Source organism: Opisthocomus hoazin, chromosome 14, assembly GCF_030867145.1.
Source record: "Opisthocomus hoazin isolate bOpiHoa1 chromosome 14, bOpiHoa1.hap1, whole genome shotgun sequence".
NCBI lineage: Eukaryota > Metazoa > Chordata > Aves > Opisthocomiformes > Opisthocomidae > Opisthocomus > Opisthocomus hoazin.
The window spans coordinates 3,542,965-3,569,257 of record NC_134427.1 but is presented as its reverse complement, the minus strand read 5'-3'; the positions used below and the strand labels follow the sequence as shown (position 1 = coordinate 3,569,257).

Genomic DNA, 26,293 nt, shown 5'->3' with positions numbered 1-26,293 from the left:
CTTCTGAGTCACAGTTAAACCAAGATTAAGCAACATTGCTTACATCTTTCACTTCAGAAAAGGTTTAATTTTTAATCTGGGATTTAACGTAAAAACTAAGAGGAAATTATTTAGATTTTATTTCGACTTCTTGTTGAAGGAATCTTATTAGAAAAGTACAGGTCAAAACCTAACACGTTCAATTGACTCTAATCTTGATAATTGACTTTAGACCTACTAAAGCAACTTGTTTTGTAAGATAAAATAAAAAGCCTACATAAAGGTGAAAAATAAAAATTAAAGATGCAGCTGAAACAATTTACATTTTAAAAGAGATGCCTCCAGCCCCTTAGCAGGTATTTGTGAAAAATCCTTTCACCACAGTATTTAACTGTCCTTCCAATTGTAATTGTATGGCATCCCACAAAATCCAATGCAAAACTTCCATTTGCTACTTCACAGGAGATGTATAAAACCAGAATTCGATGATGCAGAAGATACAAGTGTTGGAGTTGTATTACTGGCTGTCACCTAGTCAAAATACATGTGTGACACGTGAGCGATACATTAGATCTCACAGTGCGCCCATTCTTTAAAGACCAGTATGATCATCTTGAGCTGGAAAACAGGAAAGCAAAGAATATTAGCTCACTACCAAGACCAGCTAGTTCCTCAATTAACATAGCGGCTCATCATCTTTGCCTTTAAAATACACAGGTAGTACATCCTGAAACTAAGCAATATTTTATAAACTACTTTGATGTCACTGCTGGTTTTACTGTCTCAGCACAGAAGTTCTAGAGAGATGTTACACAAATACACATTTGGACCATTGCTGCTCCAGAGATCAGAATCTGAAAATCAGAAAAATACCTGATGAACAATAAGAGGTGAAAAAGAACAGGAGGTAGGCACTTTTATGACAACACAAACTACCCTCGCCTCTGCCTACGCACAAGCCCAAGCCAGCCCCCCCCCCCAGCCATCAGACAGCAAGACCTGTTGTTGCCAGTACAGAACCTTGGCCAGAGAACAAATTCCCACACAGAACGGGGACATCCAAAGCCGACCGGCCAACACGGGCTTTCCATACTCAGGGCACGGCATGCAACCAGGCTCAGCCCCAGGAGGGGACCTACAAGCAGGGACTTGGGGTTCCTGTTATCGATGGCAGGGCAAAGAACCCTGGTCACACTGCAGTCTGGCCACGCTGACACCCTCCTCCTCTCTAGGGTCACACATGAGGCCAGCCTAACCTGCTGTCTGACTGTTATTCATCAAATTCCTGATCTTGATCCCTGGCAGCCACCCTTTGGATCCCGAGAGGTTTGCTGGACTTTCAGGGATAAGATTTATCTCTCTCATCCAAACCTTTCCTAATCCTCCTCCTTTCGCAGGTGGCACAGACACTGCCGGCACGAGCACAGGAAACCCACCAGAAGCGATCCTATGATTTATTGCTTCTGATTTCTATCTCTTTTGTATCACTCCTTCTCTTTATTGCCTGGAAATAAACACTAACTTGAAAGGAAAAGAAAAACGGTCACCGACCGGTTCCTAGGATGGCTCTGCTTTTCAAATCAGAAGCACGCTGCGGAGGATTTTGGTGTGGGCCATGATACTGAAACGGCTCAGCTAATTGAGGGCAACCTCAAGGTCAAAACAAATTGTAGTGTAGACATAAAAGTCAAGGGCAAAAAAATAAAGAGGAAAGGCTGAGTAATATGATGCAATGAAAAATGGAGATCAAGAGAGACCCATCAGAAAGGGAAGGACATGTCCACACCAATGGGCAAAACCCTGTTCTCGGGTTATTTTCCTATGCACAATCTACAGCGAAAACTTTCCATCAACGAATACAAATTCTCAACAGGATTAGAACTTACACTTAGCTAATGTATAGGAGTAATGCTGCTACAAAGAAATATTATCTGTAGTTAAGAATTTTAACGAAGCAGTTCCAAAACAGGAAGGCCAAAACAATTTATGGTACATTTCCTTGAGGTTTAATAGGTTTGAAAAAGAGATTCTCGTGACAAGTTTTCAGCGATCTAACCCAGGTGCAAACACAAAATAGCCTTCCGAAGCCTTATACAGACTAATTTAATACATTTCAGGAAAAAAAATTGAGATCAGTATCTCCACACACCACACAAGACTACACAGAACTTTGTACCGAGAAATACCAAACCCACTGTCTAAATGGCAAAGCCCTCGGAATTGCCACGGCTTTCTGGGTCAGCTGAATTTGAATAATAGGGTGTTCTTAGCCCAAATAACCTCTTGACTTCCATATATAACGAAATAGAGAGACTCTTTCAAGTGCCTCCTAGATTCAGCAGCTGTTGCTCTGGCACCGTCAGCAATGCATCCATCTTCATCACAGTGTGCTCCTTTCAGCTTCTCTTTTCGAGGCTCTGCTTACTTCCTTCCACCCTCCGAGCCCCCTCATCTGCCCGAGATGCGTGGCAGCTCAAAGCACCGTGTGAATACGAGTTCAAACAATGGAGCTGGCTTCTCCCGAGTCGTGCCTCTCTGTCCTAGCGTGTGATACACGCACAGCTACACGGTTTTGTACTTACACCTATAGGAAACCCATCTTTTGATGCCTACACGAGGTGCCTTCTGCCCGCTTTTGTTTTTCTATTCTGTTACACTCTGCTGTAGCAGCTCCCCTCTAACTTCCCTTGCCCATCACCACAGGCATTTAACTTTTTACTCGTTATTCTTTTTGATTTTTCTTTGTTTGAAGTAAAAGACTCCATATGTTTTGCTCTTCTTCCATTGGAAAATGTTAACGCTGTGCACCAGAGGGCAGAGTCAAATGAGGGACTGCCTTTTGGACAGAATTACACACCCAAGGACTGCCCAGGGTGTATCACCTGTATGAGTGCCTCCCGCAGACCTCAGCTTGCTTTCTGCCAGAATTTAAGGCAATATTTTCATAGTGAAAACAATATTCCATGCTTTCTGTACTTAATGGCCTACAACTCATTCCAGATCACAAAATCACAGAATGGTGGGGGTTGGCAGGGACCTCTGTGGGTCACCCAGTCCAACCCCCTGCCCAAGCAGGGTCACCTACAGCAGGCTGCACAGGACCTTGTCCAGGCGGGTCTGGAATATCTCCAGAGAAGGAGACTCCACAACCTCCCTGGGCAGCCTGGGCCAGGGCTCCGTCACCCTCAGAGGGAAGAAGTTCTTCCTCATGTTCAGACGGAACTTCCTCTGCTTCAGTTTGTGCCCATTGCCCCTTGTCCTGTCACTGGGCACCACTGGAAAGAGTCTGGCCCCATCCTCGACACCCATCCTTGAGATATTTATAAACATTTATGAGGTCCCCTCTCAGCCTTCTCTTCTCCAGGCTGAACAAGCCCAGCTCCCTCAGCCTCTCCTCGTAGAAGAGATGCTTCAGTCCCCTCATTATCTACCTTCAGATATGTTTCTAGTTCTTAAAAATTTAACCCATCTGAATTATACCTGCTTTTAAAAGACAGCTCAACCATACACACTTCTAGTTGATCTTAAATCATATTCAAACTCTTCTCCTCATTCGAGTTCTCATCCAAGAAACTGAAATATTACTTTCACTGTATAGGTCATAACAGAGCCAGGAGTGCCTTGCAAGGAGAGCAGTCCTCCTATTTCACCACCAAAGCATGAGAGGGCTGCACCTCTGAAGCAGCTTCAGTAGACGGGGTAATTCACATTCGCTAAGTGGATTAGCTGAAATAAGCATAATAAATGAAAGTGAATAAAATAAAAAACAATTTCACACTAAGCGAAGGCTTGACTTATAGGAAGTGGCAGCTCTGATGGCCCAAGGCACAGAATTAGTTTTGCCACTCGATAATTTGACTGATCCACTCGAGTGGCCAGAAGAGGACATTTTCTGCCTGATTTCAGCGTAATCAAGTCACCTGCTCCGCGACGGCCGGGGCCCAGCCAACCGCACGCTGCCGCACCCCGCCTGCGTGCCCTGAGCACCAAGAGCAGCGTCATCTGCAGCTGCGTGCAGAACCCCCGCGCCGTTCACCGCAGAGATTTGGCTGCATCTGTACAGCAGGGCATTTCCATCTGAACCCATATATGCAATATATTCTGTTAACTCCTTAATTTACAGAGTTTGGGGCTACTGATAGGATGCTCTCTCCATTACGTTACACACACCAGCAAAGAGCTTACGCATTACTTTTACTTAGACAAAAGAGGTGACAGAGGCAAAAACAGAAAAGAAAAAAGTAACTCCAAGAGACTGGAAATATAAATGACGCTTTCTGCCTTAATTAGAAATGACTATGAAATTCTTGATAAACAATTACAGCAAGATTTCATGTTAAATTTATCTAACATACATTAAATATAATTTTCCTCCCCATATATATATTTTATAAAAAAAACTATAATCTACATGCAGAGAGTTGGGAATGCATATGAACAACTCGCATGACACGATGTCAGTTTTACTCCTGCTCTGCTGAACTGAGGTCAGACTGATAAATGCAATGTATGAGCTCATCTTTAATCATATGACCAGTTCCACCGGTTATTATTTATAGTCAGCCTTTCAAAGTAATGATTGTATACTGCATGGCAAAAGAACCAAATTTTGTATTACTACTGAAAGGAATGCTTTCTTCTGTCTATGCAAATATTAGACTGAGACTGCCTCAGTCAGGAGAGATAATCTACTTAGAAATATCACCGTTATTAAAGCACATCCAATTAATATGCAAAGGTGAAAAACAGTGATTAAGCATTTTATTTTCTACAATTGTGCAAAGGTGAAAACAAAGATATAATGTGTATCAAAATGATTGAAGGTTTTATAACCAGTTTTCTACTTGACATATGTTACTGCAGGATTCATCCACATTTTTCAGAATCAAAGTCCATGATCTGGTGAACTAAATCTGTTAATAAAATGAAAAGGTGACCTTGCTTAATTTAATAAGTCTGTGTAGAAATACTCTTTCAACATGTTAAAGAATTACAAAAAGGTTATCATACCTCGCTTTCATGGGAGAGTACTCCACCTTTTCCAGCTCATTTCTCAAGCTTTTACTGTAATTCATTAGATTACATAAAAACAATGTAGATCATTATATTTTAATAAAGGCTTTCCCTTCCTAATAAAATGTCTGTCATTTACACTCAGCCCTGTATTATATAAAACGCTTCTCTTTCTGAAGTAAAGCTTTTCATGAATATCACAGGAGGCTGGTAGCTCTAGGAAACCGGTTTCTCTGCACAAGATTTTCCGGATGAATTCAATTTTCAGACTGAATCCTCCAGAACTCTGGTCCTACGTTTGTCTTTACAGCAGGTACAACACGGTCGCAGCAGTGCCCGTTGCTGTCAGCACGCCTCTACAGAAACCAAAGCGGTCTCCCTCTTCACCAAAAGCATGGTTGTATACTAGTACACTCATTAAGTCAGCTTGCTTTTCTTTACACCAATTAATGTTGACTGTGATAAAATAGTTTCTACAATACAAATACATTTCCAGCGAAATCTTAATATGGTCCCAGTCACTTAACGAGAGCGATCACACAACGAAATCTAAGTTAGTTACACTAGCTTTAAAATAAAAACGTGCGTCTCTTCAAAACACTCCGTAGAGATGTTTCCTTTTCATCATGAATCCTAATTTGTTGCCAGCACTTGGCATCATGTTTTATCACTTCACATGGACAGACCCACATTGTCCCCTCCTGATCCCACACACCATTCCTTGCCTAGTTTGAACATCTTTCCCGTCTTGCTTTCCACACACCAAGCTCTCCGCTCTGCAAAACCAATGCAAATCCAGAAATCAGCCGCAGCAAATGAAAAATTCCTCCTGTTTGTCATCACAGCCTCTGCTCCAGAAACATTTCCACGAGAAGGGAGAACTAGAACCAGTGTTTTGCAAAGCATTATTCTCAGAGAAGCAGGATTTCCAGCCATCCCATCAGACTCCAAGCACAAGCCACTCCCATCCCAGTCGCTCAGCGTGGCCGAAAAAGAACAAACAACTGGCATCTTGCAGGTGACTTCCCAATCAGTGCCCATTTCGTTAAAATTTTTTCCAACTTCTTTTTTCAAAAAGCGTGTTGCTTCTTTTCACAAACCCTAGTCCCCACAAGGCAGTAGCAGAACGAAGCCCACTAGGACAGTCAAAAGGGAGCATGGGTTTGACACGGGCACTTACCGAATTCAGGGTTTTGCAAAAGAACCCTCATAGAACACGTTCCTCAAAACAGTAGCAAGCCACTTATGTTTAAACAAACAAGTAATCCAATCCAAACCGATGGGATTATTTGTTTGCCTAATCTTAAAACCATACTTACGTATTATTTCACTTGCTTAGGACCCCGGAGGTCTGTATGACAAGGACCAAAGCTCACCAGCTGTTAAATTACATTAGAAGTACTTCATATGTGACCAGAATTGTAACTATGGAAATACTTGGATTTCAGTATAGTACATGCTTATTTTTTAATCCAGTGAGATTTAGTCCCTATTTTTTCTCAGCAATTTGCAGCAGCGGCGTTATACCAAGCATTTTGCCAAAATGCTGTCCTTCAGCAAACCACTCAAATCTAATATAGATCCAAAAGATGCATTTTAAGAGAATATTATTTACGCAAACATAGCAGATTTTAGCATTGCAAACAGACGACGGATCAACATTTTTCTGCAACCAGAGCTGTATTATCCAGCCAGTTGCAACTGTATCTATTCAAACAGTTATAGACAGTTACCTCTCAAAGTCACCGGAACAAAAATTTGAGTTGTGCAGATAGCTTGAGCTTAACAGGCTTCTGAAACACTGCTGGATCAATCTCAAGCAGAGGAGGGGTATCGGTGAGGATCTACGCTCCCTGTCTCTGATGTTGCATGCCATTATAGTCCAACTTCTCTAAGATACACTTCCTTTAAAATGGAGCATCGTGAAGAAGCCTGTGTCACCGAAGGTAACAGTCCAGAATTTGAAGATGCTGGATTTGCCTACCAGAGGATTATCATCCTACAGCGCATTTGATGAGCCTCGTAACCAGCTAAATCAATAAGCCACTCTCCATTAGCAGGAATGTAAAAATTCTTCAGTGATCCCAAAAAACAGCCTCCTAGATTAAAACCCAAGACTGTACAATACGCAGAGAGTCTAGGAATATTACACTAACACCCTTCAGGCGTTTAAATACACCTGCTGTGACACTGGTTAAAGCTACTGAATGGAAAACACTTCAGACTAACTATTTGATCAACTTAATCGTGCTGTTGTAAAGGAAAATAAAACTGAACAAGAGATATTCAGCTTCAATAGTCCTGTCATTGCCAAAACAGTCTTCCAGATAAGAGAGCGCTGAAGATTAATCTCTCATACCTCCTGATACTATTTTTGACTTTAAGACCTTTCTAAATGACAACTTAAAAGAGCTAAAACAGTTTCAAAATCAGTTAAAGAGGCAACAGAGAGAAGCAGACAGTTACAGTGATCATTACAGACCTCTGTGCCATCAGACACCAGCCTAACGGAAAACGCGCTAGTAAGGAACGTCACAGACTGTAAAAACAGACAGATGAAAACTTACTGCTTTTGCTAGCTCTGTAACACTTGGGTCAACTTTTTCAAATGGTTCCCTTCCATCTGCAAATCAAGATAAATTCAGTGCAGACCTGCCCTGAGTGTCAAGACCATACAGCCTTAGTTCTCCCGGTGTGACCACTTCGGTTGAACTTTGTCGTCTCAAAAGCTGCAGGAACTCAGCAGGATCAAATTTTCAAAAAAAGTTTTTTGCAGATGATTAGAAATGAAAATATATTACTCAGTTTCACACTTCTCGGACAATAGTTAGTAGCTGAGGCCATGTGTAAATTAAACTTACAACAAGGTTAACTGTTCAGTAAATTCTCAACAGCTTTTACATTTTTGATAAATGAATAGTTATGTCCCATTCAGATAAATCAGACACTAAAAATGGATCCCTAAAGAAAGATAATATTCAAAGAGGAAAGGAAAAAGAGGAACTGAGTGACTCATAGTCACCAAATGTAGTTTTTAGATCATCAGAACTCTACTGAATGGCCGTATTTTACAGAGTAATGAAATGACCCTGCATTCCTCATTCACTCAAACTCCTGCTCCCTTCAGCACAGAAATTTGCTGCCATGAGATGGGTGGTACTCAATCATGCCGCATACATGGTCTTTAATTTTAAAATCCAGTTAAATAGATGTTCTAACATCATTTTTTATCTGAGAACATTTCATGATAAAATAAAAGAGTGAGCATGTAACTTATTTGTCAGCTTTACTGTGTCGTGGATAGCTTTGTTACGTTACTCACACGAGCTTTCATTTCCCCAAGCTATACGCATTCATTATGACAGTAAAAATGAAGAGTTGCTAAAGAGATGTATGCATTCTTATTATTGTTGGAAAAAAGAGAGCTTTCTACAGTCCTTTGAGCTTCTGAGTGTGTGATTTGTATAAAATATTTCTCATTTTGGGGACGCAGCAGATGGAGTGCAGGGCACTGTGGGATATGCCATTTATCACAGTGACAGTGCGTAGGTAGCAAGGATCCTCTCACCACAGGGGGAAGCTAGAGCTGCAAATGTGGAGCAGCATTAAAAGCCCGACGAGTGGAGTTTGGCAACACTTCTACTACTCATTAACTTAATCATATTAATTTATTAGCCATATATATCAAAGTAATTCACTACTGCATTGTCACCAAGAACAATTTATAAACTGTTAACGTTCCCCATAGGCAGAGGAGTGTTGTGGCGTCCTTAATCAGAATGTTTGCCTTTGATTAAAAATAATAATTTCTACCAAGCCAGGTAATGCCAACAAAGACAGAGTCATGCATATGTTTCTCATTATAAATGGAACTTTAAAATGACATCTATGACAACTGGGGAAAAAAAAGGATAATCGTAAACAGCGAAATGAGCCACAGAAATAAGATGTAAACATACAGAAGTGTTCAGTTAAGTGTGCTGAGAAAGGAAAGGGCTCCCTTAACGCTGCAATCGCCTGCTCCCCGCTCTCGGAGGCTCCAGGACTCCTGCCAGCAGCTGCCAGCCGCAGCGGCCCTACATCAAACAGCAGAGGTGAAATCGGTCAATAGATGTTCTGTGAAGTGACCCTGAGTGAATGCTTATTCTTCAAAGCACAGCTCTTTCTTGGAAGGCGGCTCTACAACACAGAGGGGCGAACCCTCAGAGCCTGCTTTTGGCAATCCCCGTCGCTGAGCCCACGCTGCACGTGGAGCGGAGTCGCTGCCTCCAGCCCCTCTGTGCCCCTCCGTAAGGGAAGGTCCTTGCTGGCCCCGAGCACATCGCGCTGTTCCTCAGCCAGGAGAGCCCGGTGGGCACCGGAGCGGCACCGGCCTCAGATGGAAATAAAGCGACGATCCGTGGGGCCGACGGCACAGGCGGCTCTGCACGTCAGCGGGGCTGTGCTGGCTGACCTTCTGCCCACCTCGACCAACAGCAACTGGATGCCAAGGACCCTGAAAGCCCCCAGTCTCACTGAATTCCTCTGACACAGATTTACCAACCTAAAGTGCCTAAAGACTGCAGCAAATACTGTTTTATCCCCTCTTTTTTGTAGAACGACGAAGTGCCTGCTGATATCACTGCTGAAGTAACACATGAAGTTGTTACGCTCCCGTGAGCTGCTCTGTTTGAGTCCCACAATGCTGTGACTTGGTATATCTATTAAAATATTAATTTCACTGAAATATTAATTATATTAAACTATTCAGTTGACAGTGGTTTCTCTTCACCATTAGTAAGACAAAACTTTACTGAAAAAGTATTTGTATCTGTACAAACAGGTCAATATTTTAACTATTACATTCTTGAAACTCTGGACAGACAGCTAAGGAGACAGTGTCTGGTTTAACTGTAGGACACGAAAAGGATCAGTTCAAGGGAGGTGAAACTCATCTGGCTGATCATGAAAATAGCAGTTGATCTTCCACGTTTGGAAATGCAGGTGGTTTCCTTCTGCCACCTGGGCAGACCAGTGTAAGGACACAGCAGGGCCCCAACGGTCGATGCTGGCAGTGGGTTCAGTCAGGAGCCACCAACGCCCGGCAGGGGCTCGGACACGCCGCCCGCTCGCGGCAGCACCGGCCGCAGCCTCTGCACGTGCTACATGCCACCAAGTCCTCTCTGGTAGGAAACCACCAGCTAGGGGTGAACCTCTGAAATTCTGAGCCCTCCCACCTCCCACCCAGCAAAGACCACCAGACTCAAGTATCCATTTGAAAACGCCTCGTTCTCCTCCTCTAACACACAGCTGTCCATCCGCCAGGCTTCCCCCCGTCTCCCGCACCGAGCACCCGGCAGCCCTCAGCCCAAAACCCCCCTGGCAGTCCCACCGACCCGCACTGCACGCACCCTGCCCACCGCATCAGGCCTACCAGGCTGCCCACAGCCCCGGGGAGCAAATCTCACACACACAAAACGGCAACAGAAATGTTTTACCCAGGCTGGCATCCATCTTCCTAGCACCCAGCCTCACCACACCTCCCAGCACCCCGTCAGCTTACACTGTGGGATCCCCGTGCAGCCAGAAAAATGCTCATCCTACCACTTGAAAAAAACAACACTGCTCCAGAATGCAGGTTTGTGCCCCGTACCACAAAGTTCTTGTGGCAGGATGATTTTCTGCATGAGCCACCTTCTCCAATACCTTGTAAACAAGATGGAGCAGCCCCCTGAAAGGTTGTATTGAAACAGCAGTAGCCATTCTACACACTGAATGGAGAAAATTAAGACCTCACAGAGTGGTTTTCTAACCTTTTTTGGGGACAACCTAAATGAAAGGTAGGACGACTGAAGTTGGCACGGATATCAAAAAGATATCAAAAGATCCAACTACTCTTCCAGCTCCATTCCGTATCAACGGTGTTCTGAACTGCTGGCTTAAATCGTATCATGGATTCCAGCTTCCCTCCACACAGCAGACTACTGCTTCGGACCCTAAAACTTCCTTGAAAATCTATTCCATAAATAAGTCCCAACTGTCTTGTTAAGATACACTGATGACAAAGACTCGTACATTAAAGGAAGATAAAGCCTTTTTTTGTTAATGCCACTTCATCACGCTGCGCTGTTTGAAGAGCTGAGCCTTTGATGACCGTCCCTCCGCGACATATGGGATTTTTCCTTTGCCCTCACAGCAGGCAAGGGCACCACGCCGATTTCCACATTTCCTACACGCATACAAGAAGAAAAACACTTTCTCCTCAGTTAGCGTAAAATGAAAAGTGCTTAAGCATCAGCTCTTGGAGGATGCGGTTTGGGCACGGTTACTGTGCCGTTTACACGAGCCCTTCCTGGCGGCATGCGCCCCACATGCCACCTCATCTTGCTCAGTCACAGCAGTTTTCACCACCCCGCTGCTGTGTTCTCATCCTAACTCAAAAGTTCCCGCTCCCCAAAGGTGGAAGGTACCCACAAATATTTTAAAAGGTTGACACTTGGCTCATAGCTCCTTCACAAATTCCGTATGTATAAGAGTAGTCGCAGTCCACTTTGCCAAGAGGTAAAAATCTTCTGCTCTGCACTGGGAAATGCCGTATGCCTAACTTAACTACCTGTTTATTATGTGAAAATGACCACGTAAACGGAGCTGACACAAACCAAACGGCTGCTGGAAGTAACAGCACATTTCAAGGAGTGGAAGCACAGACGGCTCACTCCAGCCTGCCGGAGGTTACTCATCATCACTCCCCAACACCCTCCACGGACAGACCCGCGAGCTCTGCACCCACAACAGCCACTTCTTGGGACCTGCCCACCCAACCAACAGCAAGGCTGGGCGCAAGCACCTTCACTTTAACTTGACAGAAGACTAAAGAGGAGGTAAAACTGAAAAATGCAATGGATGGATGAATTGTGCTGCATTTGCTGATGTGGAGCCTGTTACCAAAATGAGCTTCTCTGAAGAACACAACTCGGATGCGAAGTCAGACACGTTGGAAACTGAGGGAGCCACATAAGCAGAGTGAGTGTGGGGCTTTTCTAGAACAACATAGGCAGATTAACAGAACTGTCTGCAGATCTGTGCTGTAGGAAGAATGGGCAAGATTACCACGGGATTACCAAGGAGCGGGCAAGAAGACACTCAAAAGAAATGCTTTGGGCATCTACACTGCAGTTTGAGGAAGCAGGTAACCAGAGAAGTCACCAAGATGTAAAGAGCCGTTCTTGCCTCCACATCAGCACACGTTCTGCTGGAAGAGATGGATCCAGCCCTACCGTGCTCTGCCCCAGCCCTGGCCTGCTGCCCTCCCGCAGCTGAGCGGAACACGGCGTGGGAGCAGCAAGCTTCCACCGAGCCAGCAGGCTCCTGAGCAGCGGGCAGCCAGGGGCACGGAGCAGATTCGGTTTTACACACAAATTCTGTTGGCCAAAACTGTCAGAACCAGAGCAAACCATACGAAAGTGAGATCATAAACAACCAAGTTAAAACTTGGCCAGCAGACAACAGGTTAATATCCTTGCAACTTTTATTCCAGCCTATCATCCACTGCTAGGAAGTCTGAAAGAAAAACCTCTACTGCGTGAGAAGTGTTAAAACCCATTTTCTTTTTAGTTCAGCCAAAAGGAAAGAATCCAACTGCAAAAGTGTTGAAGGCAACCAGAGCAAGGCAGTCAGTAATTCAGTGTAAATAGGTATAAATAAAGCTAATGGAGGCTTCATATCCTGGGTTCTCCATGAAGTTCACAACAGCTCAAATCCCCATTGAGTTTACAAGCAGCCCTTCTGGCACCTTTCCTTACTCGGCAATTCCCCTGAATTTTACTCTGTTCTTTCTCTATGAACAAGAAAAAACAACTCAAAAACCTCAGGAGCTTGGATTCCTGAGTGGCCAGACTACAGAGACCGTCAGCAAGGAGCTGCCCTGCCGTGGGCTGGCGGGAGGGCTGCTTCACCCACGGGCACCCGTCCCATCCAGGGTCATCAACGATGCTGCGATGCTCTGGAAATGTGCGCTCCCTCTCGCCTACAAGCTGCTCCCAGAACTCCCTTTCGGCTACTTGAGGCACACTGTCTGTGACTTCTGGCACTTGGTCACGCCGAGGTTTTCAGAGGCGGCTCCCAAGGTCAGAAAGGCGGTCACCTTAGGTCTCAGCTGAAAGACAGCCCCCTGGGGCCAACCTTCCCACACAGCCCTCCGCTGGTCAATAAAGTGGGACGTACCCCAGCCATCACTTCAGACTCCAAACTTACACCAGTCTAGAAATTCAATTTAAAAATTTTTTACTCAAACTCTGTGATACTCTAAATATCTGAAACATACAGAATGTGTCTACAACACACTTTTACTGTGCATACTTAGCACACCGCGTCCTAAAATATTTCCCCATTTAAAGCAATATGGTAGCCGGCACGATCTGATGTCCTATTTGGAAACACACAACGGGTGGAAAAGTAACAGGGAATATTCTATATTTCTGACAAGACATTACCAATGCAAGGTGGCTCTTGTGCTTTCGTGTCTATTGGTAATAACATAAACACCACCAAATCATGACATTCCTGAGCTGAGAACACGACAGAGCTGCTGAAAAAGCCCCTCATTTATAAACTGCTCGTAAGAGTAAAAACGCAGTTCTTGATCCCTGCCCCATACGAACAGCACACGAAGCTACACTAGCTCAACCGCAGCGCCTGGCTCCAGCAAAACACTTTCATACTTTATTAGCTACTTCAGTTAAGGTTACTGGGACTACTGGTTCAGCCTGTTCATTCCCACGTCCTCGGTGGTAGAGGCTATTGGTGCTCCGTGAAGTCCTCGCGGTGCTTGGGGCTGTAGGAGAACTTACAGAGCTCAGCTTTGTCACTGCCTGAACGCTGAGCTTCGCCGAGGCACTCAGCGGCGGTGCAACAGGCTCTGCACGCAGAGCGATCTGCCAGATCAGGACAGAAGTCACCACAGTCCTATCAATCATTTCTTTTAATTCTGCTTTTCTTATAACATGGTCTAGGACTTCATATTCTGCTAAACACTTCGCTATGTTTGGTTATGATGGAGATACAATATATTTAGGCCGGACTTCGACAGTAATCCTAAAACTGCTAAGCCTGTTGAATATTTAGACAATTACTTCTACGAATATAGTCTGTTAATACAGCTTTATTACCAAAATAAACTTACCTTTAGCACACAGCAATTAATAAAAAATTTAAACACTCATCAAGATAGCACAAGATTTAAACTCCCTTAATACATTAACAAAGTGAAATAAAATACTACACATTATGTTTAGGGCTTGTTTATCATTTCACATGTTTTCACGCCAGTTTTTTCATATTATGATATTGAATGGATTGTGGCAATGCGGACTTATCTGCTCTTCCAGTGTTTCTTCTGTAATTCGTACAAGCATTTCTCTATCTTCCCAGCACACATTAACGATGCTACAACACAACACGCATTAGCCACGCTGCTCGTATCCCACGAGAACTAAAACACACGCGCATTTGAAAGGAAGAAATGCATGCTACAGGGCGCTCTGAGACAATAGTTCATTTTCTCAGGGCTTGTTTTTTTTTTTCCCCTTTCCTAAAATAACACATTTAATGGAATTTCCTGTAAGGAAATTACAATTAATAAAGAACTAAATTACAAATCCATTAGATTTCAGTCACTGCAGAAACAAAACAGAGTTTTCACAAACACTCCAAAAAAATCCAATAACGTAACCTCTGGTAAAGCTTGAAAAAGCCCTGAAGGACAAGGCAGTTAGATCAATATTAGTTTATTTTAACTGCTGTGCAGTATGAAGAGATGAGGCTGATCATCTGATGGATTTTATTACCTGTCGGAGAGATCAGTCCTGGTGATAAGAGGCCTGGAACTCCATGGGGCAGCAGGCGCGCATTCTCTTGTATCGCCACTCCCAGTGAACGCTTGGGGGGTCTTCCTGGGCGCGAGCTGATGGAATAAAAGCATAAATGAAAACACATTTTCTTTTTGAAATATTTGCTTACTACACATGAACTTGGTTTGTATAAAACATATGAATCATCAGTGATACCCAAAAATATACTAGAAATTCTTGCCTAGGGAAAAATAAAAATTGAGTTGATTAAACACGCAAGAATTGTGCAGGTTTCAAACGGACTAACAATTAACTGCCAAACAGCACCTACAGTTAACACAACCATAAGCTCCGAGTCACACGAATGACTAGAAAGCTAAGAATTTTTTTAATCTCCACCGCAAGACCAGAAAGCAAGCAATCCACATTTCCAGCCCTACTCTATCACTACTTTGCTAATTAGTACCCTTTTCTTAATACTACTGTCGGTAAAATGGAGCTCAAGAAATACACGTGCATGTGTAATTCATGTGTAAAGTCTCGAAAATGCAGCTGGATGCCTTATTCGGCTCACAAGTCATGGTTCAGAGGGCTGTGGGTTAACGAGGCAATGACTACGGGGACTCCAGCGCTGTTCAGACTGGGTGCACCAGGACCCACCAGCTCAGACCCCGCTGGACGAACGCAGCCACGTTGCTTCCAGCCCTCGCCACCACCCAGCTCCGGGCTGAGCGGGCGTCTCAGCCGCGCTGAGCACAGGCAGCACATCCACACGCAGCTCCGTGCCCATACAGCAGGCGTGGGTAGGAGACAGGCAGCGGCTTCTCCGTTATCCGGGGCTCCCACGACCCGACAGGCAGCTAGCGGCGAGGGGTCTCAGCAGGAACTGCCCCAAGCCCATGGCACCCACCTGCCCCACAGAGCACTGCAAGCTGTGCTGCCTAGAGATGAGAAGCTGAAGCCTTGAATGCAACATCGCCCTAAACCTTGCCTTCTGCATCTCGGCAGACAACCGCCTGCTGCTGAAGATGCAGCAGTCATTTAACACGGAGCGTTTCCAAAACTGACTCCTTACCGTTACAGACTGGCTAGTGGTTTTCATTATTACAGACAGGTTAAATCAAGAACGTTAGCCCAATCTGCCAAAAATCTCACCGTCCCTTGATCAGCTTATGAATTATGACTCCAGTTTTTAATCCAAAATGTTAAAGGTCTGTTTACAGACCTGTTCCATTTAACTGTTGTTTTCAGCTGCCGCCTTTATCCCTTACATCAGTGTGCATACATCAAATCATCCTACACAGCTGCCGTCATGATACAGAGATTTACACACCGAAAAGCCACTTGAATCAACTCCTCCCCAAGCCAGCTAATAAAAAAAAGCAACTTCCTCGTGTTTGGAAGAGTATTGCTCTTGCTTCTCTTTGGTCAAAACGAGTATTACTCCGGTGAATAATAGAGCTTTTGACAAAATACAGCGAAACACTGTATAAAATAACTAAGCTGCGACAACGAATGAGGTTTGAATAGAAAGCATTTCCAAAACGACTTCTAGTTCACAAAGGCATTTAAGTTAAACTTCACTCTGTCAACTCACAGTGGCAAAGCCCTCCATCAACGTAAGACAAACTCTGCGTTTAAATGAAGACAACTTCCAGCAACACTACACAGAGGTACCATTAACCTGTTCATTTTTCACTGTGTGCTGGTGTTATTTTGCTTTATTGTACATCAAAGTAGCACAAAATCATTTTTTTGGTTTCTTATTTTATCTCTATACAACTATTCCCCCCTCTTCTTAGCTTCGGGTTTGTCCATTTTGTATTTCATTTTATTCAGTACTTTTTTGGTTTTTCTTTTTTATGCTTTAGGTTGTTCGTCCTGCTATGATGGCTGCGTAGTACAGCCTACTACGAGAGCCCAGACTCACCACGCTGTAATAAAGTAAACCTAAAATAAGGGTATTTGAGTTCCACGGGAAGTCCGATGCACACATGCACTCTCTGTTCAAACTCACCCGCTGAAATCATGCAGGGTACAAGAACATTGTCTGACAGACACGATTAGGCTGGTATGGGGGGGGTTTAACCAAAAAAAAGAATTGTTGCTCTGTTGATTTACAGAAGTCTGTGCTTACACACACGCATGCGTACATGCTTAGTTGGCACTTACTGTCTCCAAAAAAAAATTACCGAATAGCTACAATTAGCAGCTTTCTCCAGCAGAAGAGCTCCATCAACAGAAATACAAAACTTTCTCTTCTCAAGCTCAAACACTAACAAATCTTTTGCACAAAACTCCATATGTTGATAGTAATCTAAAGGAAAACATTTAAAAAATTAAACATTTTTAAAAGATTTTATGAAGAGCCATGTTATTTCTGATTTGAGTTTTCAGAGGGAGAGGAGCCGAGACAGCGGCGTTGCACTCCTGGTTATGAGAACCGCTTCCGTCAGCCGTTCTGCTGACTCGGAGGGGACAACTCGCAGCCCGCAGGTTTGCCAGATGCCATCTTCAGGTCTCTCCCAGCACATACCACCAGCAGAAGCGACACTCTCCAGTCTGTGGTTATGCACCGACCTGTACAGAACGCCCAGGTTTAAAAAAACAGTTTTAGGAGCTGATGAAAGAGAAGCTCCCACCCAAACGTACTCGGCTCCTTTCAGAGCCCCGCCTGACTGCATTTACAGCCTGCCTACTTACACGAGTAAGGCTACAACAGGAATACACAGCACTGTCTTCTCTGGGTTTTGGTGTCTTTGGGATTGTGGTCCTTTTGGGGAAGGGGCTTGATAGACTCCAAAGAAAAAAAAAAATAAGGCACTCTTCTGACCTACTCACGCCTTCTTAGCGACTATTACCATACAGCAGTAGATACTAGGGGCCAGAACCTGGTCTTGCTTGTACAACTGCAGCCATCAAAATCTGAATGGAATTGTTCCCAGTTGAACCTGTTCAAATAAAATCAAAGTCCTCTGTCTCTAACTTCATGGGAGCTTTTAAACGAAAAACTCCAGGCTGGATGCTACCTAGCATGGACTGGTTGTCACTCCTACAGCTCCTGGGAAAGAACCCTTTGGGTCTTCAACGCTGTGTTCTGCAGTTCACATGAGAACACCTCCAACGCCGGATGTCTGGTTCTGCACCGAGGAAGTCAAGCGAAGAGCCACCCAGCACTCCCGTACGCTACTGTCAGGTCCGCCGCAGGTACCTCGCACCTCCAGCCAGGTTGCCTGGAGATGACCACAGACCATGTCCCCCATCATGACACAAGTTCTTGTGCTTGGGAGCACACCAGAACGCGCAGAAAACACCTCGGGGTGTATCTGAATCACAACACTTTCAGTCCCATTTTGGCCAGAAACAAATTTTCTGGCATTTTTGATCAAACATGAAACCAGTAATTTCACAGAAACAAGACACAAATGTTTGCTCTAAAACTTATTGTTTTAAAAAGATCTACACAAAGGAAACAAAAACATTAGTACATTCAAAATTTTGATGGGATTTACTTTACAGCGTGAATATGCTGCTGTCAGGGCTACAGCTGGCATCGCCAAGCAGTGAAATCTCACCGGTCTGTCCCAACACTCCCAGTACCTAGCATGCTTCCTGTCATCGTACGAAGTCTAGAACTTCAACAAATTTCACGTTTACCATTTAAAACATATCTAGCCTTCACAATTCAGAGAAAACTGCTGATACATGCCTTGAAAAGAAAACATAAGGCAAGCAGATTATCATTTGGGGAGAGTAAAACATCATTTGTGATTATGCAAGTATTGGCATATAATGCTAATAGCATTAGCAGATAAATACTAACTTTATTTAATATTATTTCTCCTAATCTTTTGTCACTTTGCTCTTTTATTGCATTTTCCTCTTCATCTTTATCTCATTCAAGAAAGTTATATATTCAAGAAGTGTAGAAAAATCTTTTCCTCATTGATAACAAAGGAAGCATAAACAGGAACGATCAGCTTCAAACAATTTTAAGCATGTTTCTTTGAGCTTCTAAAACTCTGCATAGATTTTGTCTTTGCCAGCAATAGAACTTTGTGAATGGAAAATGACTCAATTCTACACTAGATGTTACTTCAGTCAGAAACTGCTAGTTTACAAATATCTCTTTTAAAGTACAAGAGATGGGTCACAAGTGAAGACCATGGAGACTAAAGCCTAAGTACAATACCATTTCTCATTAATACACTTAGTAATCTTATTCTTTTTACTAAAGTGTAAATAAATTGGCCAGCTCAAAGTCTACACCAATTAAAGTATCTCTCAAAACCAAAACCAACCAGCCCTTAGGTCATCAATCACCTGACAGGGAAGGCGACTGGAGGTTTTGGTTTTTCACCTGTGCTTCCACTACGGACATCAAGTCCTTCTTGGCACCCTCTCCACCTCACCCTCGCAAAATCACGCGGCTCTGAAAGGGAAAAACAAACTCATCTGAATGTTGCTCATTTTTGAGTTCTGTGTGGAATTAAATTAGTCAGAGACTAGATTACATTTTAAGCAGTATATCTGACAGTTCAAATTTATATAGCAAAATCTTGAGAAATTCTTCATTAATGCCTGTTTTTCCTTTATTTTCCACTCCTGTTGAGAGCTAATTTTATTATTTTTCCTCTGTTTTATCTACCCCCTAGACATCCTAAGGATTCTTCACTTGAATCAAAACATAGAATGAGGCTATTTTTGTGATTTTGTTGCAATTACCGATCAGCTCCATCTTTTATAAATCTGTTGTATGCTCGGTTAAAGACAACTATATTTCATAAAACCCACAAATTCATTAACACTTTGTAAAATGTAATTAATCAGTGGAAACGTACAGCACATCTCTGTTGATGTATGATAGCGCCCTACTTTTGTGCTTTTAAATATAGGAGATTTACTAGAATCAGAAGTGAATTTGCATATTAATCAAGACAAATAAACATGTGGTGATTTAACTAGGAAACTGTTCTTTGGATGACAATTTAATCAGCAGAGGTTGAAAGGTCCATCACGGCAGCATCCTGTTTCTGCTAAAATATTGATTGCGTTACTGATTTCAGTAATGCTTTATTTTACAGGGCACAAATAACCATGTAATTACTCTTTAATTGAACGGTAATTGCTTGCTGGCAATTATTTGTTAAGTTTTGGAGTTTAATTACTAGGTTATTTGTGTTTTGTGAAATAAAATGTTATGTATTGGTAGCCCCAAATATTTTCTGTATGAATGGTCTGTCAAAACTAGAAACATAAGTTATGATGGCGAGAGTCTGACAAGTAACACTATAACACTAAAACTATTATTAAAAAGATCAGTTGAATCTTTGAATGCTTTCCCTTTACAAAATTAACATTAGATGTAACATCTGTAAGATAAATGGAGGAATACTGTACCACAGAAGCATGATTTCCTCTGGGGTCTAGTCCACCATTTAGCATAATTTATCCTGATGTTTTGCTTTTCATTCCCTGGGCTTCTTTAGAGGAACTGAAATAGTATCCTACCCTCTTGAGAGCAAAGAATAAACCAAGTAGAAATATATTTCAACAGTACTTCATATTTCTGCAGCTGAAGTGGATTACCACCAGCACATGATCTTAGCAGCCTATAAACTTTGTAGAGCTGGCAGTTAGCTAGATAACAAGGGAAAGCATTATGTCTTGCCGTGTCAATGAGATATGACACTTTCTGTGATATATTTATTCCGAGTGTGATAGATGAGGTCCCCGATACTTTGATCGTTAAGATCCGAATTTTACTTCCACACTTTTCATTTTTTGCCATCAACTATTTATGAATTGGCAGTAGGCAGTCCAGCAAGGACTGCTGATTTTGTTTTTTCAAAAGATATCCAGTTAATACATTAATTATTGATTCCACAAGGCTTGAGCTATTTGGTATAAAAATATGCTAGACTTGTGATTTAGGAAGTTCTCTTACATATCACAGGTTTCTTCAACAGCAACATATTTTACTCGGCTTAAAGGAGAAATACAGAAGTACTATATGACCTGCTGCGTAAATTGCTCTGATAACAGTGGCAGTAACTGCTGCAAGTACTCACAAGTTAAAAAAAAAAAAAACAACAAAAAACACAACCAAAATCCCCCGCAATTTTAGTTGCTTTTCTGAAACTGCAACAGGAATCACAAATTAAAATTTTGCTCTCCTCAGACATCATGGAACACCTCCTCGGGACTATGAGAGGTCTTGTGAAGCTTTTGCCAGTAAACCTAACACCTTGACAATTTGAGTTAAAACTATTTCCTTTTATTACCCTAAGATTTTTAGTTGTAGCATGGATTTAAAATAATCTCCTTGCTTTGGCATTTATGACAACATTTCAAAGCTGCCAATGGCAGTTAAACTCTACTTGACCTCCCAGTGTTTAAGAGGAGAAGCAAACTCTGACCTCGCAGCAACCTGATTCTGTCTCCTCTCCGCGCTGGCAAACTGATCACTTGTCTCCCCATCGCAGGACATTGGATCGCCAGCCACATCAAAGGCAACAGGAGCCAATTCAGCAGGAGGAAAAAAGTCATCCATGCAAAATGGGCAATTAACATTAATCTTACATGAAGTTGTTTGAGCTGATAACTAGAACCTGGTCCCTATGGCAACGCTCATAAACCAGTGCCCACGCCGGCACGAGGAGAGCCACGGCTCATCTTCCACGGGGCTCAGCGCGCTGCCTTCTCACTTCAGCGGACAGAAGGTAATTGGGGAGAAAAGCTCTGACACTCCAAAACAAAACCTTCCCACTCAATTCTCCAGGGTTTTTCAGGGAGGAAGGGCCTCAACATCAGCCTCAGCGAAAATGTCAGTGGAAGTTTGTTCCTAAAGCATCACAAATCTGAACTTTTTTTCTGTCACTACGAATTGGCGTTACTGTTAGAAAAGAAAGATTCCCTAATATCACTGAATTGTTCAGAACCATGACTAAAGTGGAATATTACATCTTCATTAACCTTACCATTAAGAATAGAAAGCAGCATGTCATCACTGTGTTCTTCCTAAAAATCATGGATCAGTGAAAGTCCAACATAGATCTGAATAGCATCACACACACCTCCCTTGTCGAGAACTAGGCTGGTTAGCTCAGAAACGTCCCCGTCCACACAAGCCGCATACGCAGCCGCAAGCGACCAATTCCACGTCACTCTTTCCCTGTCCACACGCAGCCCCCAGGTACCCCAGCTCACAGCTGGTTTCTCACGCACAGACAGCTAAGCTGGGTCCCGCTCCACACCGCAGGCTGGTAAAACGGGCTGCCTCGGGGCAGATCTGCTGCCGCTTCCCAAGGACTCCCGACCCGCAGGAACCTCCTTCTTCCAGGCCAGGAATGCTGTAGCACCTGTGATCTCCCTCCATTTGGCTTCTACCAGCACAGCCAACGGTGATACCGAGGAGCTGGAAGCACCATCCACCGAGCCTGTCCCCAGAGTCCACACACAGTTACTCTCCCGAAATTACTGCAGGGAGTTGTGGTCCTTCGCAGGTACAAGCCCCTCGGCCACACAGCTACCCACCCTCTACCTATCTTCTCCTTAATTTTCGTACCAATCCTGTTCCCATCCCACCCAGTCCACTTCTTCCAATCCCTCTCTCCCACATTCAACCACTGTCCAACTTTCTGAACCTTTCTCATTTTCCATCACATCCCTTCTGCCTTTCAGTCCCTAGCTACCTGTCATTGCTTCCCTTTCATCCTCCACCTCCTGCCAAATTCCCAGTTATTCTCTCGTCCTGGTCTCATCTACATTTTTGGGGGAGCTCCCCACCCCACTGAGAGCAGCTCCAGTGCTAACTCCTACTATGATTTTCATATTCCTACTATGACTTTTTATACCTCCTAATAATAAGAGGGGATGCTTGAGCAATGCCTGAGCACGTGAGCTAAGACGGCCGGCCACCTGCCAAACGCCTTCTGCCTCCTCCTCCACCTCCATCCCCTGGGAACGGTGCGGGGCAGCTGACAGGATGAGGAAGGGTGGTCTCCGAGCAGGGGCTGGCAGGACAGGCAGGCAGGCGAGCAGAGGGCATTCAGCACAGCACCAGCAGCAGCTGAAATTCTCCCCAAGTCTTCACCTTCTGGACTTGCTGCCACGCTCACTGCTAGCAACAGCCCAAGTCACGTCACCCTACAGATGCTCCAGAACACAACAGCAGAAATAAACCCAGTCACCACATATCCAGCTGTATACTGCTTTTTTGCTAAATACACCAACTCCACAGTTATCCCAAAGCTTTACGGCAATGTATACAACAGAAGCCATCAGACTCATCAGAGTGTGAGGCAACAGCAAAACTCCAGAGCAGCAGTGCCAGCGTTCGGGGTGCCTGCATTGCTGGGTTCGCTCACAGCCTCGTAAGGCTGAACGGGGCCTCAGAAGGTCACCTGCTCTCCCCACCTCTGCCCCAAGGCAGGATCAAGTACACCCAAATCATTCCTGACAAATGTTCACCTAGCCTGCCTCTGAAAACACTCGGTGCCGAAGGTTTCACGATGTCCCCAGGCAAAGCCACACCGCTGCGTAGGCTAGCCTTCCCACCAGGAAAGGTCTGTGGGAGAAGGGGGGCTGACATCTCACCTAGTTCTCCTCTGTTTAATTTCAGCAAGGTATTTTTTGCCATCAACTCAGCAGACGTGGAAAACAACTTGTATTTTCCTGCTTCTCAGAAACTCTGTATTTTCTGAGAACTCGTCATATTTTGCCTTTGTGAGGTTTCCATACCTACAGATGGAATTTACAGACTTAGCGTTTACATGCATGGTCTTCAGACTCCCTGAAAACGTGCTACAAACAGCAAAGGCACATATCTTACCCCCAGATACAGGTAGAAATGGCGTAATTTGACCTTCTTTAGTTTCTTCTTACACCACATATGCCCTTAGTGAACTGAATCCTATTTAAGACAACCTTTCCATTTTGTCAAGATAATTCTGCATCCTAATGCTGTTCTCCAGGGCGTGTGAAACCTCTGCCACCTTGGTACTGTCTTTAAGTGTGATCAGTATTTCAGGATTTTTTCCCCTCAATCAAGCAATTACTGAAGCCCCTGAACCAAACTGAAAGCAGCCCCCATACTCAGGACACGCTTCCAATTCGACCTGCACTAACAGTAACCATCGGCTCAGCACGGATCTCCAGTACGTTTGTTTCTAAACTTGCGTTTTCACATGGACCATATTTTTCTAGTTTCCTTAAAACAAAGTCATGTGACACTTTGCTAAAAAAGACGCTGCTCTTCTCAACATTTCTACACATACAACGTTCTACAAATGGCACAGGACTTACGGACAGCCTTGTCGGGAGCAGCACCCTTGGCAGACACATGGACGGCGTGATGGCGAGACACCCAGCTCCCCCGGACAACCAGCCAGGGAGTCAGGCCAGCCAAGTCCTCACACGGCCACCTGAAGATCTTGTGGGCAGCAGAGAAACCCTCTACTCCACACTCTCCAAATCCTGCCCATCCATTTATTTTCTGGACGTCAGCTACGCCTTGTACCTCCTGGGAGCACTGGGTCCCGCGGCAGGGCAGAGACCGCCGCCGGCCCGGCGAGGGGAGGTGCAGTCCACGGTGCTTTGTTCTCCCTTTGCAGCCCACAGCAAATTCTTAGCTTCCACATTTTCCACAACGGAGTCCAAATACATCTCCAATTATTAATACCAGTGTTGACATCTTCTCGATAAAGATTCATTAAATTTTTTCTTTGTCAAAGAAAGAAAGGTGATGGAACGGACAATTTAAGGGTTGACTACTCACCTGACAAAGTATAACTGTGAAGCTATTTTATACTTCATTTACTTGACCTAGTTACAGTATTTCTAACCCCAAATCTTCACAAATCATGACCCTGAAATTGTGAGAATAAATACAATTCTAATGTTTTTGAAGTTCCATTTTGCATATTTTTGTTTGGCTTTTACTTTTGTAATCTTTAAGTTTCAAAAAAATCACACTTCTAAGCTTTTCTTCTCTAGAAAGGGACAGGAGAGACTGAAGAGAGTGGTGTTGGGGTTTTTCCCCAAGTTTCACAACTGAAAGCTGGGATTCTCTAATTAGTTGACATGCAAATTTAGAAGCTTGTCAAAAAAAAAAAATAACAAGCACTTAGAATTATGAGGAGTGCAGAAGTAAAGTCTCCTGCAGTAATTGTGAATGAGATTTATCACTAGGAGTTATCTGTGGCTCTTGGTCTAGCGACTGTATGAGACAGGGTGGGCATTTCTCTGCATACTGCTTAAAAACAGAATTCAAGCAAACACTTTTTATTTTATTTAAAAAAAATAATGTGGGTCTGATTCATTAACACATCCTCAATAAAGCTGTCTGGAAAGATACTGCAGCAATACAGAGAAGTATAAAATTACCTCATTTATAGCAACATTTCTTTTTTGCAAAACAGCATTGTCTCAATATACCTCAGCGCAGTCTACCTCACTTAAAAAAAGATCACAAATTCAGGACTCCTTGCTTTTAACTGTGCAAAAAGATACTACAGGATTTAAAAGAGCTTTCTGTAAGTTTCTTAAACAGACATATTAAAAAGCCCTGCTAGAGTACTGTCTGGGAACAAGTCCATACCAGACAATGCTCTTTGTAAAGCCACTGCATCCACAGCCACACGTCTCAGATTGATCCCCGCCTGGTCCAGCAGCACCTTCTGGTTATTTACTGACCAGGTTACTGATTTAAAACTTGAGCTTGGGTCTAGAGTCAGAAAAACCACCTGAATACCTAGTGTCCAACTGTTACTACAGTCTAGTTACAACAGAGAGCAAAAGACTGGTTCTTACTTCTGGAAGTTTAACTGCTTATTTCTGGAGTCAGGCATTTCAAAATCAGTTTCAAATCAAAAACGGATTTTTGGTTCACTGAAATTCAAAACCTTAAATAACTCTTTCTGAATTACTTATGACTGTGCCCGCAGATATAAAAGCGCCTCAACATTGCTGCTGTTCAGTTTTCTCCTGTCAAAGAACACTTGTCACAGGAAAAAGGGGAATAAATCACCAAATTTCAGGATTGTGGTGACTCACAGCTGCGGGCGAGATGAAAGGCGAGATGTCTGCGTAACACCCTGCACCAGCTCCAGTCAGGGCTGCGTCAGCGAGGAAACTGAAAGCCTGACTACAGCACATGTACGTGTACATACACTAATTCAGTAGAACTACATTAAATTATTAACTGTAGCAGTGAAGATGCAGTGGCACAGATAAAATACAGTCCATTTAGCAACCTGAGATCCCACCCAGTGGGACAGAGCTCCTGCTGCTGTGTCTTTACTGTTACCCACTCCACCTAGACTGAACCTAGCCGGGGGGGGGGCCCGTCCGCGCTGGAATCGTGCCACTAACTACATACCCAGTCACAAATTGAAATTACAGATTTGCTGCCAAAACAATGCTCACCCAAGATGTCCAGCTAAACCACATGTGAAAGTGCCAGAGATACTGCC

At 43.6% G+C, this 26,293-nt stretch overlaps 1 protein-coding gene across 3 annotated transcripts in view; it reads right to left on the bottom strand.

Annotated features, from left to right (window-relative positions):
- The window catches only part of DACH2 (dachshund family transcription factor 2), a 315,305-nt gene that overhangs the window by 139,605 nt on the left and 149,407 nt on the right, over nucleotides 1-26,293 (bottom strand). For all 3 annotated transcript variants that reach the window (XM_075435512.1, XM_075435511.1, XM_075435513.1), the window contains exon 2: nucleotides 14,817-14,932. In XM_075435512.1, the coding sequence (XP_075291627.1) occupies nucleotides 14,817-14,932 (116 nt within the window). The remainder of the gene's footprint in view (nucleotides 1-14,816; nucleotides 14,933-26,293) is intronic.